This window comes from Pelmatolapia mariae, linkage group LG22 (genome assembly GCF_036321145.2).
Source record: "Pelmatolapia mariae isolate MD_Pm_ZW linkage group LG22, Pm_UMD_F_2, whole genome shotgun sequence".
NCBI lineage: Eukaryota > Metazoa > Chordata > Actinopteri > Cichliformes > Cichlidae > Pelmatolapia > Pelmatolapia mariae.
The window spans coordinates 923,484-940,558 of NC_086245.2; the positions used below are offsets into that span (position 1 = coordinate 923,484).

Consider the following 17,075-nt stretch of genomic DNA (forward strand, 5'->3'; position numbering starts at 1 on the left):
ACATGTCTGTGTAAATCACAGTTTGATAGTCTTTTTGAGACCACCTTGTTTTCGACAAGGTGGTGGATGTTGTACATTAAAAATGTTATTAACGTTTGGAGAAAGACGTGTTTTAAAAAACTGCTAAAAAGTAAACTTTTGGTGTATTCAAATCAATCTACTGTTTAAGTCATCTCTATGTCTACCTGAGCATCACTTCTAATGCTCCTGGTATTCTGTGATTGTTCAGTATAAATCCTTTTCTTACCTCAATGTGCGTCTGCGATCCATCCTGGAATTTCACTTTAAGGAAGAGAACAAAGTAGCAGGAGCCAAATATGAGCAAAGACTCAGCAGATTCCCTTTTCATTGCACCGTGAGTGAATGCTCAGTGGGTAATAGTTCAGGCAGTTTGCACTTTTTGTTTTCACCTGGACGTTTACGTGATAGCGCACAACCCATGACATTTCAAAACAGCAACTGTGTTACTGACTTGATTGTCAAACTCTGTGCTTGGACACTCCAAACTCTTTGTAGCCAGAGACAGAGCTTGCATGGCCAGCGGTGACTCATTGTTGATTTTTGATGTGTGCTCTCTAAAAAAAGTTTGAAGTAGCTCAGAGATGTATAAGGAAAGGAGTTTGAAGTGGTGTTCAACAAAATGAACAGAGTCATTGAATGCAACAACAAAAGCCTTGTTTTCAAAAACATTGCTTGAAATCACCATCAGTGGTCATAAACGCCAAAGAATGACCACATGAAAGCAATGCTGAAGCAACACATGGTATTAAAACAGTAATTAATTCAAACCCTGGAGTTACTTTTTACTTCAAGGTGGTTTTAAAAACACTTCACTGTAATATCAACTTCCATATACTTTCCATACATATTGATATCTCTTTATTAAATTAAAATTAAATTAAAATAACAACATTGACCAACATAATTGTGATTATGATGTTTTTCTATTATCAAGGACTCGTCTGCTGCACTCTCAGCAGCAGTTTTCTTTTTCAGTGTCTTTGATGTTCCCAGTATTATAAGAAATAGGAACTCAAATGACCATGTTATCAACCTCCTCTGTTTTCCAGTTGTATGGCACCTCTATAAAACGCTGAGATCATTCTTACACATTCAGAAACATAATTTCATACACCATTTACTGCATTTTGTCTCAAATGGGGTCAATGAATGCACATTTTTCTTTATAGGAGGTACTGTCTCCAAAGCTTGTTTCCTAAAACATCCGTTTCATTGAAATACTGGGGAAAAGCTGTTACCCAGTATGTCAGGGTCCTCCAGAAATCTTGCTGTTAGACATCAGATGGCAAATTACTGCAGTACTAACTGTAACCTGTTAACAGTAAATATAATCTACAGTCATACAGTAGCTGATTTATTGTTGGTTTACTGTGAGTTTTGTGGCACTGAACTGTAGAAATTACAGAAAACTAACAAGAAAAATCTTTTTTTTTCTTAGAAACAGAGACAAAGTTGCTTTATTTTCATTTTATTAATCATTGTCACACAGTCTGAAGGAAATTGCATTTATTCCAAAATGTACAGTTGCCTTGAAGAAGAGTTTATGTATTTTATCACATGCATTATGCAAGCAAATAACCATATAAATGTAATTCAGCCCCACGGGCAGTCGCAGTCTTTTGTTGGTGTTCCCACTCTCAGCTGCTAAGTTGTTTACTTCTGTTACATCTCATTCAGCTAAAGATGTGGATAACCTTGACAGGGGGGTAATGGCACATGAAAAACACTTAGTGAGGACTGTTTTTTATTCACACAATGTCGTCTGAATAAATAGAGATGGACACGACAGTTTTTCATTTTTGACCGAGAACAGAATCTTGTTTCCTGAGGTGCTGTTATATAAACCCAACATTTATATGTGGGAGCTAGAAAGTGTGGTTCCTGTAGATTGGTGCAAACACTGAAACGTGCCTCGTTGAAGGACAACTCGGTGATAGGTGGGAGTTGGGAGGGGAGATTGTTCGAGCTAGGTCGTGTTTTCATCCAAGCTTATTGTGTCATGATGATCCATTTTCTGTTGTTTTGGGTTTTGTTACTGATTTAAATCCTCATAAAAACATATTGCAAACAGACGAATAATCAGCAGTACTTATTGATAAGAAGTTTTAAGTTCACCTGTTCTGCCTTTTCTTATTTTTTGTCATATAAATAATGAGGTCAGTGCATCAATGAGTAACCCATGTGAGCCGAAAGCTCATCTTGTCAGACTGCTCTAAATAATTTTCTCTTCTACTCTTGTCTCTTGTGTAATGTCGCAGTGAGGGGGTATCCCTAATGTGGTTATCTCAGCCATAAAAGCCCCACCCAAATGCTATTGGAACCTTCTGTTTGTTGGTGGCAGCCAATCGTTGGCAGGATCTTGGTATTATTAATATGTTTAAATGAATTCTTATTTATATAATACTGAGTTAGTAAGGTACCGTTCGATCTGCATCCCTACTCTCACTTATGGTCACGAGCTGTGGGTTGTGACCGGAAGAGCGAGATTGCGGATACAAGCGGCAGAAATGGGCTTCCTCCGAAGGGTGGCTGGCCTCTCCCTTTAGAGATAGGGTGAGAAGTTCAGCTGGGAGGGGCTCAGAGTAGAGCTGCTGCTCCTTCACATCGAAAGGAGCCAGTTGAGGAGGTTCAGGCATCTGAAAAGGATGCCTCCTGGGCACCTCCTGGTTGAGGTGTTCCAGGCGTGTCCCACCGGGAGGAGGCCCCGGGGCAGACCCAGGACACGCTGGAGAGATTATATCTCTCGGCTGGCCTGGGAACGCCTTGGTGTTCCCCCAGACAAGCTGGAGGAGGTGGCTGGGGAGAGGGAGGTCTGGGCTTCTCTGCTTGGGCTGCTGACCCCGCGACCCGGCTCCAGATAAGTGGAAGAAGATAGATGGAGTTAGTGAAGTAGTGTGCAAGAGTCTTGAGCCATTCCTCATTTTTTTGCCAAGAAAATACAAAATTTTGTGAAACACGCACACATAAATGGAACTGCAGAATATGAGACCTGTTTCCAGTGATTTTCAGTGCAGTTCTTGTGTAATCTGGCAAACCTCAGCCTTTCCTCCCTGTTTCACTTCCTTAAGAATGGCTTCTTGACAGTAACCTTTCTCTGAGAACAGTGATGTGCCTTCACTGAACAGGATCAACTGAGCGGTCAGATGCATCCCTCCGACCCCGCATCAGGTCTTTGTTGGATTTTTTTTCCCTCTTTCATAAGGACATGACTCAAATGTACTGATTATATGCTGCAGATAGTTTTTTCATAGATTCAACTAAAGAAATAAGAAGAAATAATGTTTTACATTAAAGATCTAAGTTGCCTATTATGTGTGGTCACAACACTGCTTCATCCCTTGAGTTGGAAATCTTTTTTTGTTTTTGCTTGAATGATTCGAGAGAAAATAAGGGCTGTCTCGGGACTTTTTACACAGCACTGTTAGTTTATGCTCAGTATTATCGTCTTTGCATACAGCACACACAGCAAGTGTGACTTTGCTTTGTCTCCTGTTCTGACTTCTTCTATTCCCATTATAACTGTGAGTCTGTGAAGCGAAGTTTTGATACCTGTTGTTTAGGAAGCTCCAGGCAGTGAAGTGAAAATGATTTAAAAAAAATAAAGCGATCCACCATGGAGCTGTCGCAGAGGGAGAAATCTATTCATAGAGACCAAAAGCCTGTTGTGTACCAAGCTGTAAACATGCTGTGTAATGCTATTAAGTCAGTCATTTTTAATTTTGTCGCTGTGCCAATCTGGAAATTGCCAGTCTGTTTTAGGTTTGGCAAGAATTTAGTCAAATGAGAAGATATCAGCCAGCCAACCCTGAAACCACAGCTCTAAAAGCTCTTACACTGCCCAATCAATATGCACTCCATAATGAGTTACAGCAGTTTAATATAAGTTTAATATGAACTCTGGATATTCCCGTTTATCTTATTTGCTTTGATGGCTTTTCATACAGTAATTTCCTGCAGCTTTTGCTGTATTTTCGTTTTGAACAGTGATGTTTTTTTTATTTGTCTTGTTGCACTTAAAATGTCCCCGTGCAGTATGAATGCAGCCCGAGCGTGTCCGAGCTGCCCGAGTCGGGGATTTAAATAAAATCTCTTGTAAATCTATGTATTTCTAATCATTTCCTGCCTTGTACAATCTCTGTGACCTGCTCACGTCCTTATTATGATTTTCAGATGTTTGCAGCATACTGAAGCGTGTAAACACCTTGTACCATTCCCGTTGGTTTCATTGTCATGGTAATATTTGTAATATTCTGCTTATTCATGTGCAAAAGGGGGCCTTGTGATCGAGGTGTGCCGATGCATACAAAGAGCTCATCCCAAAGTGTGACCTTGGCTGGATCGTGAACACAATAGTTTGTGCTTACAAACACGCTCAAGGACTTTCTCTTCCTGTGGTTCACCTGGAGCCTTGAGACATTCTGTCTGCGTGACTTTGTGTTTGGAGCAGAAAGCAAAAAGTTTGTGTAATTTCACAAGTGACCTTTTCCCCCTGTCTCCACAGACCCACACCTTATTCTCACTGCTTGGCTTAAGTCATGCTTATGTGACCAGTACTGGCAAACTGGTGGGGGTGGTGGCACTAAAAGAGGTAAGAAACTTTATTTTATTTCACCTTGCATTTCGTTTTTCTTCCAGAAATGGACATTTACATTCCTGTGTGTGCTCTGAACAGCAGTATTTTTAGGTAATTTGTCTAACAGACAGAGAAACTAATGCACTTTTTATATCAAGCTGGCTTTATATAAATCAGCAGCCAGACTACTTGCTAGGAAAAGAAGGTGAGAGCATATTACCCCGTTTTGAAGTCTCTACATTAATGTAAGGATGCACAGATAACTTTTTTTTCCATTTGTCTTTGTATATTTGAAGAAACTAAGTACTGATCCAGTATTTCTTTTAAAAAAGCAATATTCTTCTTTGAGAAAGACACTGACAATCTGTCTTTTACAGTCTGGAGAAAAAAAGGCCTTCACAGGTCAAATACTAAGCACACCTTTAATGCTTTCATAGGATTTAAGAGTGTAAGTAGCAGTCAGATGCTGCTAATTAAATGCTCTTTATTAATGGCAATGCTCAGAGAAGTTGCAAAAAACCCCAAGAGCTACATCTGAAACGCTACAGGCCTCCGTTAGCATGTTAAATGTTAAAGTTCATGACAGCACAACAAAGAGTTTCCAGAAACAAAAGCCTCTTCTCTCTACAAAGAACATGGCAGCACAGCGTAGGTTTCAAAGTCGCATTTCAACAACAACAGTGACTTCTGGAATAATGTCCTTTGGACAGACAAAACCAAAGTGGAGACATTTGGCCATAATGCACAGAGTCGTGTTTGGAGAGAGCGAAACTTCATCATAAATGACTCAGATCAGGCTGTAGCGCTGCGGTGCAGGAGTGATGATTCGGGCTTGTTTTGCAGACACAGGACCCAGGACCCAGGGCACTGCAGTCACTGAGTCGACCATGAACTGTACACCAAAGTAATCCAGAGTCAGACATGAGGCCAGCTGCCCAACAGCTAAAGCTTGGCCCAAACTACCCACAGCAACCAATAATCAATCATTTTAATAACAATACATGAACTCAGGATTGAAGCTAAACTGTAAACTGCAGATGTTCTTGTAAAAGCTACAAGTAATCAGCCTCCAATAAGCACACCGCTTTTGATCCATACCTGAGAATTTTTAGCATATCAACTAAAGCACATTTTTTCTTTTTCACCAAATATTTTTTATGTTGTTACTTCATTTTGTTTGTGGTAGCTCTCTGCAGACTATTGCATTGGGAGTAAAAGACAGGTTAACCTGCTCTCGACGATAATCAAGCTATAAAAACGTAAAAGCCTTTCTTCAAATGCACTGGCTAAAAGCCAGACTTTAGAAAAGGTCTGCATCCTACAGAGCCAATTTAAAATTTGGGACATCATCATGTCGGACGCAAGGTAAATGTGCTGTGCAGTCCCAGATAAGAAGGAACATCTGGTCACCCTATAAGCAGTAAGTGTTGTAGTTAATCACAGAGTAAGAGTGTTTGTGCGCTCTGTTGTAGTCACGTCAAGTAGCAATAGAGACCTTTAAAAATTAACTTAATCGTGCCTTTTATTAAATGCTAGAAAGGTTGGTTTATTGTTTATAAAGAAGCGTGAGATAGAGCTTCATCTAATGAATAAATAGCTCAGACCAAACGGGCATAAAGAGTAAGCGTTGAACTGGATTAAAATTAACATCTCCTTTTACATAATCAGGGATTAAATTGTATTCCCTTTAAAATGAGTGCAAATGAACACATTTGTACATGTATGAGGCATTGCTGAAGGCAAATAAAAGAGGTTGGGCACTGCTGGTCTGGATCTCAGCAGCACAGCTCGCCACAGCATGGCCAAAGCAGCCAGACCACGACCAGCTAATGGAAAAACTCTGAAACTGTCTGAAGGTCTCCCAGAACTGAAACCTAAGCATTAAATGAAATTAACTTTCCTCATCCAAGTCCAAAAAAAGCTCCTTTTTTAATACACTCAACTTTTGGAAGTCTTCTCTTGTTTGTCTTTAATTTGGAGGAAAAAATCCAATTTGTTTTTGCTCCTAATTTCCTTGGAGTCTCGTAAAGCTTTTTGAATTATGTATGAGTACTTTGTGAGCATAATCAATAAGCTCTCTGTAAGTTTTGGTCTCCTGTCTTTATCCATAATGGTCTCTGACTCATGCTCCTGTGTTGCCTCATTTTCTTTAACTTTTCTTTCCTCCATCTGTGTAATTGCTCACCACTGACTCTGTCTAATCCCTGCTTGCTTTCCATCATTTCTTCTTTACATTTTCACCGTTCATGTATGAATTCTGCTCATTTCTTCTTGTTTTTAATTCTTCACCTCACTCTTCAAACCCTGCCTCCCCTTCTTACTCTTCTTCTTCTTTCTCTTTCTCTTTCTCTTCCTCTTCTTCTTTTTCCTCCTCCAGCTCCAAAAGGCCATCGAGGGCTCCACACGCTCTGGTGTCCGGCTCCGCCCTCCTCTGGCCAGTTTTCGTGATATCAGCAACCACAACTCGGTCTCTAAACCTCCACCTTCATCTCCCAACGCCCCTTCCTCTCCGCCCTCCTCCTCTCCTCCCTCACCTGAAATTGTTGCTCAGGCTCCTCCCCCCTCTCCCCCCACCCCCTCTCAACACCACCACCATCACATCCATGAGAATGAAACAGAGGTGTTGATCGAGGGAGTGCCGAGGGAGGTGGAGGAGAGCACCAGTAGCGTTTCGGGGAGCGGCAGCAGCATGGTGGCCTGCAGCTCGGCCAGCAGGAGCTGCAGCTGCAACAGCAACCTCACCCTCCCTCCTTCTTCTACTCCTCCCCCTGTCCCTTCTTCCTCCACTCCTCCTCCCTCTCCTCCTCTCTCCTCCATCCGCCTCTCCACCCTACAGAGACTCTTTGAGGAAGAGGAAGACAGTGATGATGAGCCTATGGTTTAGCTTACACAAGAGTGATGCTTTTTTTTATAATGGAAAACTTTTATAATAGTTTGAGTTTTTTTCTTCTGTTCTTAATACATTTCTCCGGTCTTTGTACTTCCATTTACCTCTTTTTATGTTACTGGTACAGCTTCCACACACTCGTTTCACAGACCATCACCTCTTTGGTGCAAAAAACACCTTAAACTACAATATTCATCTAGTTCCTTTGTATCAGGTGCGATTAGAAAGTTCATGGTCTCCGCCCACAAGAGAAAAAAACAAACACTGACTTAAATATGGCTGATCTTTCCTTCAAGATCAGGTCACTGTGCACTTCTGAACCTCCAGTGGGCCTGTGCTCCGTCTGGAAAGCCCCCTGGAAGCTGTGGTACGACTGATTGCACATACACATTTGTAATTTCAAAATGCATGTGAAGAGGGCTCATCCCCTTCTCTGTCACAATGACCTGACTTTAATATAAGGATCATCATTGGTGATAACAACCAGTTAATTTTTATACAGAGGTCTATTTTTTCTTCAGTTTAAATCAAATGCTCCCTTTACCAGTAAAGCATGGGTGAGGCTTCTCTTTGTCCCAGTCTGCACCAGCATCCTGCAGTAACATCCAGTTAAAGCAGGCCTGTGGGGATAGTTTGCTTCCCTTGTGAGACGAGCTTTATGGTCACAGACACCCCCTAGTTATTCTTGTGGGGACCTGGATTTTGGTTCCCACAAGTATTGTAAACTTGCAATTTTTGGTTCCCACAAAGATATGAATACACGCTCACTCACACACATGCACATACACAGACCTCTGTTAAATTATTTTCAAAATCCAAGTGAAAAAAGTTAAGTAAGATGCTTATTATTTTAAAGAATAACTCTGGTTAATAATGGAGAATATAACATTGACCAAAATGACCGTGATTATAATTTTTGCTGTAATAAAACAGGAGCTCCACATGGCGATCTAAAAACAAGCAAACAGTGGATGTGTGTCCAGAGATATAAAGTGAGGCGACATTGAAGCTGAAATCAACCAAATTAAAGTCGCGTATGTTGTTTTCTTTTTGTGGGCGGATTCGTTGAGCGCTCTGATTGCCACGCGTAAGCTCTGAAGCTCTGTATGTTTGTAATGTTTGCTCGTTTTGTTTTACTTTCTGCTCATTTTCCTTCTCTTGTTGTTTCACACTTTCATGGGTTAAACAGTAGATGCTGCCAAATCCACAAAGTCAGGTATCTAACTGTGATATGCTCTTTTTGAATATTTGATAATGGCGGTTTTAGCACTCTTAAACTTATTTCTGAGATCCAGTAATATCACTGGTTAAGGTCAAATAACCCACCTGTTCAGCTGCTAGACATATTGAATGGCCCTGTGATGAACTGGTAACTGTCCATAGGCTCCAGCCCTTCCACTAACCTAAACTGGAGAAGCGGTTAATAAAATGGATGGATGGACATTACTGAGGAGTAGATTGATAAAACACTGCTACCATTTCTACTGTCTGAATTCAGACTGCGACTGATTAACTGTGCCTCTGTCACAGCTGTATCCTCTACCACACACTTTACTGTATGTTCTGTGGTTTTTTTTTACTGTAACGCTCTCTGCTCAGCTGAATCAGAATAATCAATCAAAAGCTTTGCTTCCCAAATAAGAGGTGAACCCGGTGAACTGCCACACAGTTGTCCTGTGTTACCCAATCGCTTAAGTCTTAAAAAAGGGAGGATTTTATCAGATGAGAGCAGAGGGTATTGATTTATTTTAACTGGCAACGAACCGTGTGGGTAGCAGAAAACTAATGGAGCTGCTCAGTCCACTGTGGAAGATTGGCCAAAGCCCCACAACGACCTCCAAATTGTGCGGCGACCTTGTGGATGCAGCCTCGGAGCTCATCTCATCACAGTTAAGTTGATAGATGGTGCGGCTCGAGGCGGCTGACGACAGCAAAACCTCGCCGTGCAGATCCTCAAGATTCCTTTTCTCCTTTTTTCCTCAAAAAGGAAGCCTTGCAGATTTAACCCTAATCACTTTAATAATTCTAAATGGGATTATCAGAAAAATCTACTGAAGCTGTTCATTCTAACATGGGTGATGATAGCCAAGGTTCTCTGACAGTGAAGGAGAGATGACATATACAGATGTGTTGCCAGAGAAACGTTTCCCAGTTAATGCTGTTAAAGATGCTAAAAATAGCATCTTTTTTTAAAGCTGTTAAAACAGAACTGTTGTGATGGTTATTATAAGAAGCAAAGCTGCTCATGTAACATTTTTAAAGAATAAAAGTCAAGAAATTTAATGACTATTTAACCTTAATGTCTTCCTGAGCTTTTGCCTTCTAGGCAGCTGCCTCTGTAGATGGTTCAGGTGTCTTTTATCATAATCATATATAAGCTTCAGTTAATCACATACAACTGAAAACAGGCCTGGCTTCTTCTTTTTTACTATTTATCAGAATTATTCCTCATATTAACCTTCAGGGTTGCTTAATACAAACAGCATCTTTTGTGGTTTTTCTCCTGTTTAAAAAAACATCAGTAGATCAAATCAATAAGGAGCACAATAGCAGGAACAAAAACCAAACGCTTTGCAAAAAGAGGCTTTGAGCTGTGTAGAAGTTTGGAGTTGGGTGAAAATCACAATCTCAGTGTCCATGGTCTGTCAGCATCAGTGTATTAAAAAATAAAGAAGAGTCAGGCAGTATGTAACGGTGGGCTTCCACCAGGTCTGCTGGAGGGATAACACAGCACTATCCTCCCGCAGTACCACATACTGTGTGTCACAGTCATGTTCACCTCTCACACTCAGACTGCAGACACTCTGCTGCTGCTGCTGCAAGAAGAAGAAAAGGGGATGACTTAGAGTGAAGAGGAAAAGAGTTAGATCACAACACTCGTGTGGTGGTTATATCTGTCTTATTTTTACAGTTGGTAAAACATCTCGATGCTTCAGGTCAAGAGGGGGTGGGGATGTTTGATGGGGTAAGAGGTGTGACGTGATAGTCAAATGGTTTGGCTTTGTGTGGAGTTTTTGAACATGATCTTTGGTTATTGTTTTGACGGCACTATTGTCTGTTGACTAAGCCTAAGTGGAAATGTTTTTTGGACCCTCAGGTATATAGCAGGGGATATCCAAGCTAAGATTTTATGAATACATTACTTTAGTATAGTTTATTTTTAAACAAATGACTAAAAAGCTAAAAAAACCAAACAAATCTAACTCGAACGTGATTGCAAGAAGCACTCGACTACATGCGTCTGTTACCTACAGATTCATCTGCAGATATGTTTATCTGTTTGTTGAGATTATTTGATAATGTCAAACACAACACATAATGGGAGTTCATAACCAAACATGTAAAATAAATGGTCTCCAAATGACCAGATTTTCTCCCCATCATAAATAAAGGGTGGGAACCTCAGCCATTGCATCCATGCACCGTTTCTCCATTTCTTCTTCATCTCTCTCTTATACTGTCCTCTTATTAACTCCTGGTATCAGTTTCTCAGGTGTTGCCTTAAAAGTCTTTAAAACTTCAGATTTGACAAAACATTTCTTTATGTCTGTTTCTTGGCGGATGTGGAGGGACATCGGTGCAGGTCTCAGTGTTTATTTCTGGTTGTGGTTAATGTAGTATTTATTTATTTCTGTTTTAGTCACTATCTTCAACTTTATAAACTGTGAACAACTTAGTTAAATAAAGTTTTATTTGAATGCTTTACTGTGTTTGAATTTGGTTTATTTATCCAGGTCAGGCTTGTTGTAAAGGCAACAAACCCGACATGTTGCTAAGAAAGGTCTGAAGGCAAAAGTGGGGCCACCTTGGTTCTAGCAAGGTGTACTTAATAAAGTGGCCAGCTAACAGTTGTAGCTTATCTAAAGCATAGATAGATTGACAGACAGGCTATGGTGCTAGTAATTACAGGATCCAGTGTAGTGAAGTGACTGCAGTCTGTTTCATCATTGTTTTATTTCAATGTCTGCATAAAATGAAATCCTTTCTGTGAATTACTTTTTGTGATAGAGTTGTTTTTAAGTGTCTTATTATCATTAAAAAGTTGAAATGACAGGTAAAATTACACTACGACAGGATTTTTACGACCTTGTCTGTCACCATGACAGACGAGAAAGTCGAATGCGACCTCTGCCCGGCACCATCGCTGATTGCAGCTAAATTATTAAACTTTATTCTGACAAGATGACAGGATTTTATTTTTTCTACTTTAATTGCTTTTTATCTCGTGTTATTTGCAAAGAGTAAGTGTCACTTTGATATGTAACTTTGAAAGAAATTTTTAGGCTTTCAATTAGTCTTCTTTGGAAGATGCCTGACTCATTTTAGAAGAAACCTTTTCTGGGTGGCGTGGACTGTGCAGAAATTATTTTGAAAGACCGAGTAATTATTCAGCACGACGGACACCTCGTGCAGTTAAATCTGACAAAAACTCTATATTAGGTTTCATAGCTTTAATAACCTTGTGTCCCTCATTTCTTTGTCAGTCAGGTGACACCCTTTCGAGCGTGCTATCATTTGGGCGTTTTGGGCGCTAGAACGATTTACAGGATGAGATCTCAAAGAGGACAAACAGAGGACAGATGATTATCAGAGCAATTAGGGGCGTCAGGGTCTTAATCACAGGAGGGTAAGACTGAATCGTTCTCAGTAGCTCTGTCTTCGAAGAGACGATGTGAAAAAATAATGCATAATTACATTGATTTGCATTGATTTTATCAGTGGCAGCTGGTCCATGGAGGCAGTGGAGGTTGTTCCTCTTCGGGGGGTTTTGAAATAAAGATGAGGTCAATGCAAGAGGGAAAAAAGGATTGAAATCAATCCTTCCCAAATCTCAGCATCATTTATAAAATACATTTTGTCTCTTTTTTTTTTTAACTTTCATGCTGACCCGCCCCAACAACCATTCGCACTCACATCACATTCACACCTATAGGCAATTGAAATGAATAATTTAACCTAATCGCCACTAACTAAATGTCTTTGGACTGTGTGAGGAAGCCAGAGGGAACATGCAAACCCCACACACAAACACCCCAGCTGTGGGGGAATCAAATTCTGGACCTTCATGCTGTGAGGCAACTGTGCTAACCACCGTGCTGACCAATGTTTCTCAGGTAAAATCTTGATGCATGCTCAATCATCCAGGTAAGTAAATCCCAAAACATTGATTCTGTTCATGTGGACGTAGCATTTTCAGTGGGAGAAACGTTTCCTCACTCATCCAACTAACTTCTTCAGTCTCAGCTGACTGCAGGTTTCCCCAATCTTATAAACAGAACATTTGTACAAAAACTGAAACCTAGCAAACTGAATGAACAATGGGCTGTGAGGTCAGGCCAACTGACATCACAGCCCATTGTTCATTCAGTTTGCTAGGTTTCTCAAGTAACATTTAAGATGTATCATGAGCTGATGATTCATCTGTTGTGAAATTAAACCCTCAGAAACCCTTCAGAAAGCTTGAAATGATAAAAGAACTTGAACATAGAAGGACACTCTTCTACCTCCCAAAGATAATGGAGTGACATGAAGGAGGCTGTTGATTGGCTGTTGATTGTGATCATAGCAGCTGAAGTGTTTTTATGGAAAGCTGGCTACAAAAACGCTACCACAGGTCAGTGAAGAAACCTCACACTGCTGCTTGAAACACAGCAAGATATTCAAGTATTCAGGCCTTTGCTTTCTCTGACTTGCTTAATATATAATGGGCTCATATAAAAGCTCATTTAAGACAGCCTATTTAAACTACCTTACTTTGTAACACATTCCTAACCCAACCTGATGCCTATTCTTTTTCGTACTGGTGATCTTGCTGCTATATCTCCCCAGTAGGGCCAAAAAATCAAATGCTTTGCATCAATGTGAAACTCTCTTTAAAAGCTGCTGTTAAACACCTGTAATTACATGTTTGTTACAGGTATAAAGAGGATGCAGTGCCAAGTTTGAGACTAAAAGGCATAGACACAGATTTTTGCAGCTGACCTTATTGCATATGTATTTATAAGAGCACAAATATTTCAGAGGCGAGAATTCAATGAAGTTAGATACATTTGATTTTTGGAATATTATTTAATGGCAAAAAGGCACTTATTTTCTTATTTTGTGCCAGATGTGGGTGTGATAGGTGCTGCTAAGAGTTCAGTTGGAGTGATAGTGGCAGATGTTGGAAACACGTTTTTTGGGATCGCCTAAAGCAGGGCTGTAGACGAGTTAATTTTTAAAGTGAGCAAAGCAGTTTGCAGTGTTTCAAGTTTTAATTTCTTGTGAACTGCAAATAAAGAAAACCGCAGAAAGCACAAAAGCTTTTGTGCATCTTTATTCAGCACAAATCACATTTATGCATTTTGCTCTGTATGCCTCTCTAGTATTAGATCTATTACATAACTTATGAAGAAGTCTGGCAAAATACGGCTAATAATGTGACTCAGAGTTAATTTGTTGAGTTGAGTCTTGGCATATGTTGTGTAGCCATCACTGAATTTAATGGGGATTTTGTAAAAAGAGGTTTGTTTATTGCCCTCAGGTAGCTGAGTCAGATTCTTTTCTCTGACTTTGAATAGCTGCAACATCACACGGCATGCAGGGAAAAAAATGTCTGTATTTAACGCACATGGAACAAAAGGAGTAATTTATTAATTCCTGGATTAGTCGGGATCGTGGGGTAATTTCTGCACTGTGTTATTCCTCTACACATCCTATAGCCCGGCTGTTATACACAGATTTATACACAGTCCAAAGACAGCCCTTATACTAGAACATATCAATTCATCTTCCCCTCCTGCTCCCACATTACTTCATTTGCTGCTTCTGGAGAGAAACACATGCATAAAGCTTGTGCTCGTTCACTATCACTTCCTAATGGATCACCTGCAAACACCCCTTATGATCACTGAGACATCACCTTTATTTGTCCCGCCTAGTAACTCTGGCCAAATATAAATTTCTGCACACGGCAAAAATAAAGGAGTCCCTATTGAATCAGTATACCGTGTTTTTGATGGCAACACGTTCCACATGATAACTTTACAAGTGTAACTGTGGTTGTGGTAATCAAATGTAACTGCATTACTGGTAGATACAATAAATGGCAGTTAAAGGAACAGTTATAGGAAGGTGTTTTTCTACAATAAAAGCCATAAAAATGAAACAAAAACTAAGACATAATTAAAATGTTTCAACAATGTTTTGGGGGGTTTAGCTCTAGAGTGCAGCGCCCACAGTCAAACGACAGACTCTCAAAGGAGATTCTGAGAACTTGTATTTCAGTTAGTGATTATTTATTTGACAGTGAGTTTGATTCCTTGTGATATTCCGGAGTCTGTTTTTACTTCAGGGCTTTCTAGTAATGTTCTCTTCTAGTTTGGGTTCATGCTTTCATTGTTACTCCAGTGTGTTGAGCTTTATTTTTACCTTTTTTTTTATTTGAAGTCTGTTTTCGTGGCTATGGTTTTGGATTCCTGATTAGATGGTTGCTGCTCTAGTGTTAGTTTTGAATTCTTCATCTGTGTTAAGCGTCAGCTCCTAGTTTGAGTTGGATGGTTGTGTGTTTGGTTCCCTTGGTGTTCTCATGTTTGATCTTCCTCATGTCTCATTTTGTGGTTAATTGTCTTTCATGCGTTGGGTAAGCAGCCGATAAATGGCTCACTTTTCCATCATGTCTGCCTTCGTGTCCTGCATAAACCTTGACAGCTCTCCCCTGTTTAGAAAGTTGCTCATTAAGGCAAAGAGGTAACACATTATCTTAATGAAGGCATCACAGGAGAAAAAAAAAAAGACGTTTTTTGGCACAGAACAGCACAGAGAGGAATTTGTTTCCCAGAATATATATTTTACACACAAACAAAGCTACATTCATACAAACATACATACAGTGTTACATTCATACAAATACATATCGGTTTATTAGATTTTTTCTCTTTTATTATAAAAAGCAATTTGATATATTATTACTTTGTATTACTGTGTTATACTGTTAGGGCTAGTTCACTGTTAAAAAGCATGCACGTTCTTTTGGTTGTGTCCAGAGCAAGTGTTTGCAAATAACTCCAAGTGCATGCCTCAGGTTGCCATGAGTTCTAGATTACGCCGTCTTTACCTCATCAAGACATCTCAGCTCCGTGTCAGGCAAGCCGTCAGTCAAACCTAAACACATTAATTAGCCAATCAAACTGCTCTCTGACCAGGTATTTCTGGCCTTGAAGGGTTTTTTATTTTTGCATACAAAAGCCTACTTCTGATGCTGAAAGCATCTTGAAACAACCACTCTGAATTATTTGCAAACCCTGATTGTGCCCATGTTTGTTGTATTGCGCTGAATTTATAAATAGGCCCTTAACTTTTTTTCTTCTTATTCCACCTTCTTTTAATTTTCCCCCATCCCTATGTTGCCAGTTTGGCTTTCAGTCCTGGTCCTTTGTTCCAGTCAGTCCAAACTGTTTATTGAATCCATCTTTATTCTCAAACAGCTCGTTCCAGCAGTCACTGAATTCAAGTCTCTGTTCTGCCTTAAATTTAATTTAATTAGTCTCATATGTGATATTCCAGATTTCCCATACTAGACTGGTGGTAGGGGTGTCTCCTTGGCGATAGCGTACATTACATCCCACATTCCCATCGAAAAAAAAAGTCGCATTTCCTCGGCCTCAAAGTAGGTAAATATTTGGGAGAGGGAGGGGTTGGGATAATAGCTTGACTGATTATTGAAGTATTCATTTCCAGTTTTTGACAGTGTTTTGTCCAAATGACTCAGTTGGTTGCAACAACAACAATGGAGCCCTCGTCTGCCTCTTCATCTTTCTCTTCCAATGACTGCACGATGCAGGGCGTGACGTCAAAGGGTATCCTCTCTGCGACAGGTTCGGTGGTCTGTGCTGGTAGTCCTGGGCTTGAACCTCTGGTCGAAGGGGCATCTTCCCTCAGCGGGGAGGGTGTCAAAGAGCACGGCTCTGGCTCCAAAGTTAATGTTACCTCTTCTACCTGTGAAGGCAGGAAGTAGAGAGTTTTAAGGACCATTTGTTCTGTATCGCAGGTGAGTGAAGCTCTGTTATTCCTTCTTTAAAAGTGCTTACATGTTGTTCTTACAGCTAAGAGCCAATTTTTGAAATAATTATTCTCTCTAAAATCTTAGTCATGTGTCTGATTTTGGGCAGTAGAACCAATAGAGCTTGCCCGGTTAAGATGCCACCATCCCATCACCCAAGGGTTTGTCAAGTGGCATTACGCAGGCTTCATTTAGGCATATTGGCCATCGTGAAGTTTTGGAACCATGAGCGGTTATAATTAGACAAGTGCTTAGTTATAAATATTTATAAACAGAAGATTTTAATTTCATTCACCAAAACTACAGCACAGATTTCTAAAACTCACTTATCATGCTGAACTGTGCAAGCAATAAAATTTGTCATATAATTTCATTAATAAAAAAACACAAAAAACATGGTCAAGAAGTTCAGTTCGGTGACTCGGATAATCTGAAATAATAATAATAGTTATGAAAGATGAAATTGGTTATGGAGACCAAAACTATTTATGTTTTTTTATTGTGCATAGGAGTCTATGAAAATTTGACAAAACTGCAGTTCATCACATGGCCAC

At 39.9% G+C, this 17,075-nt stretch overlaps 2 protein-coding genes across 6 annotated transcripts in view; one reads left to right on the forward strand and one right to left on the reverse strand.

Annotated features, from left to right (window-relative positions):
• LOC134619929 (chloride channel protein 1-like) overlaps positions 1–7,478 on the forward strand; it is a 54,663-nt gene extending 47,185 nt beyond the window's left edge. The window contains exons 23-24 of the mRNA XM_063465694.1: positions 4,523–4,609; positions 6,972–7,478. Of these exons, the coding sequence (XP_063321764.1) occupies positions 4,523–4,609; positions 6,972–7,478 (594 nt within the window). The remainder of the gene's footprint in view (positions 1–4,522; positions 4,610–6,971) is intronic.
• A 7,812-nt stretch (positions 7,479–15,290) lies between these two features.
• Positions 15,291–17,075, reverse strand: part of LOC134619806 (involucrin-like) — a 72,035-nt gene continuing 70,250 nt past the window's right edge. For all 5 annotated transcript variants that reach the window (XM_063465634.1, XM_063465633.1, XM_063465632.1 and 2 more), the window contains one exon: positions 15,291–16,457. In XM_063465634.1, coding sequence (XP_063321704.1) covers positions 16,227–16,457 — 231 coding nt within the window. In that variant the 3' untranslated portion in view covers positions 15,291–16,226. The remainder of the gene's footprint in view (positions 16,458–17,075) is intronic.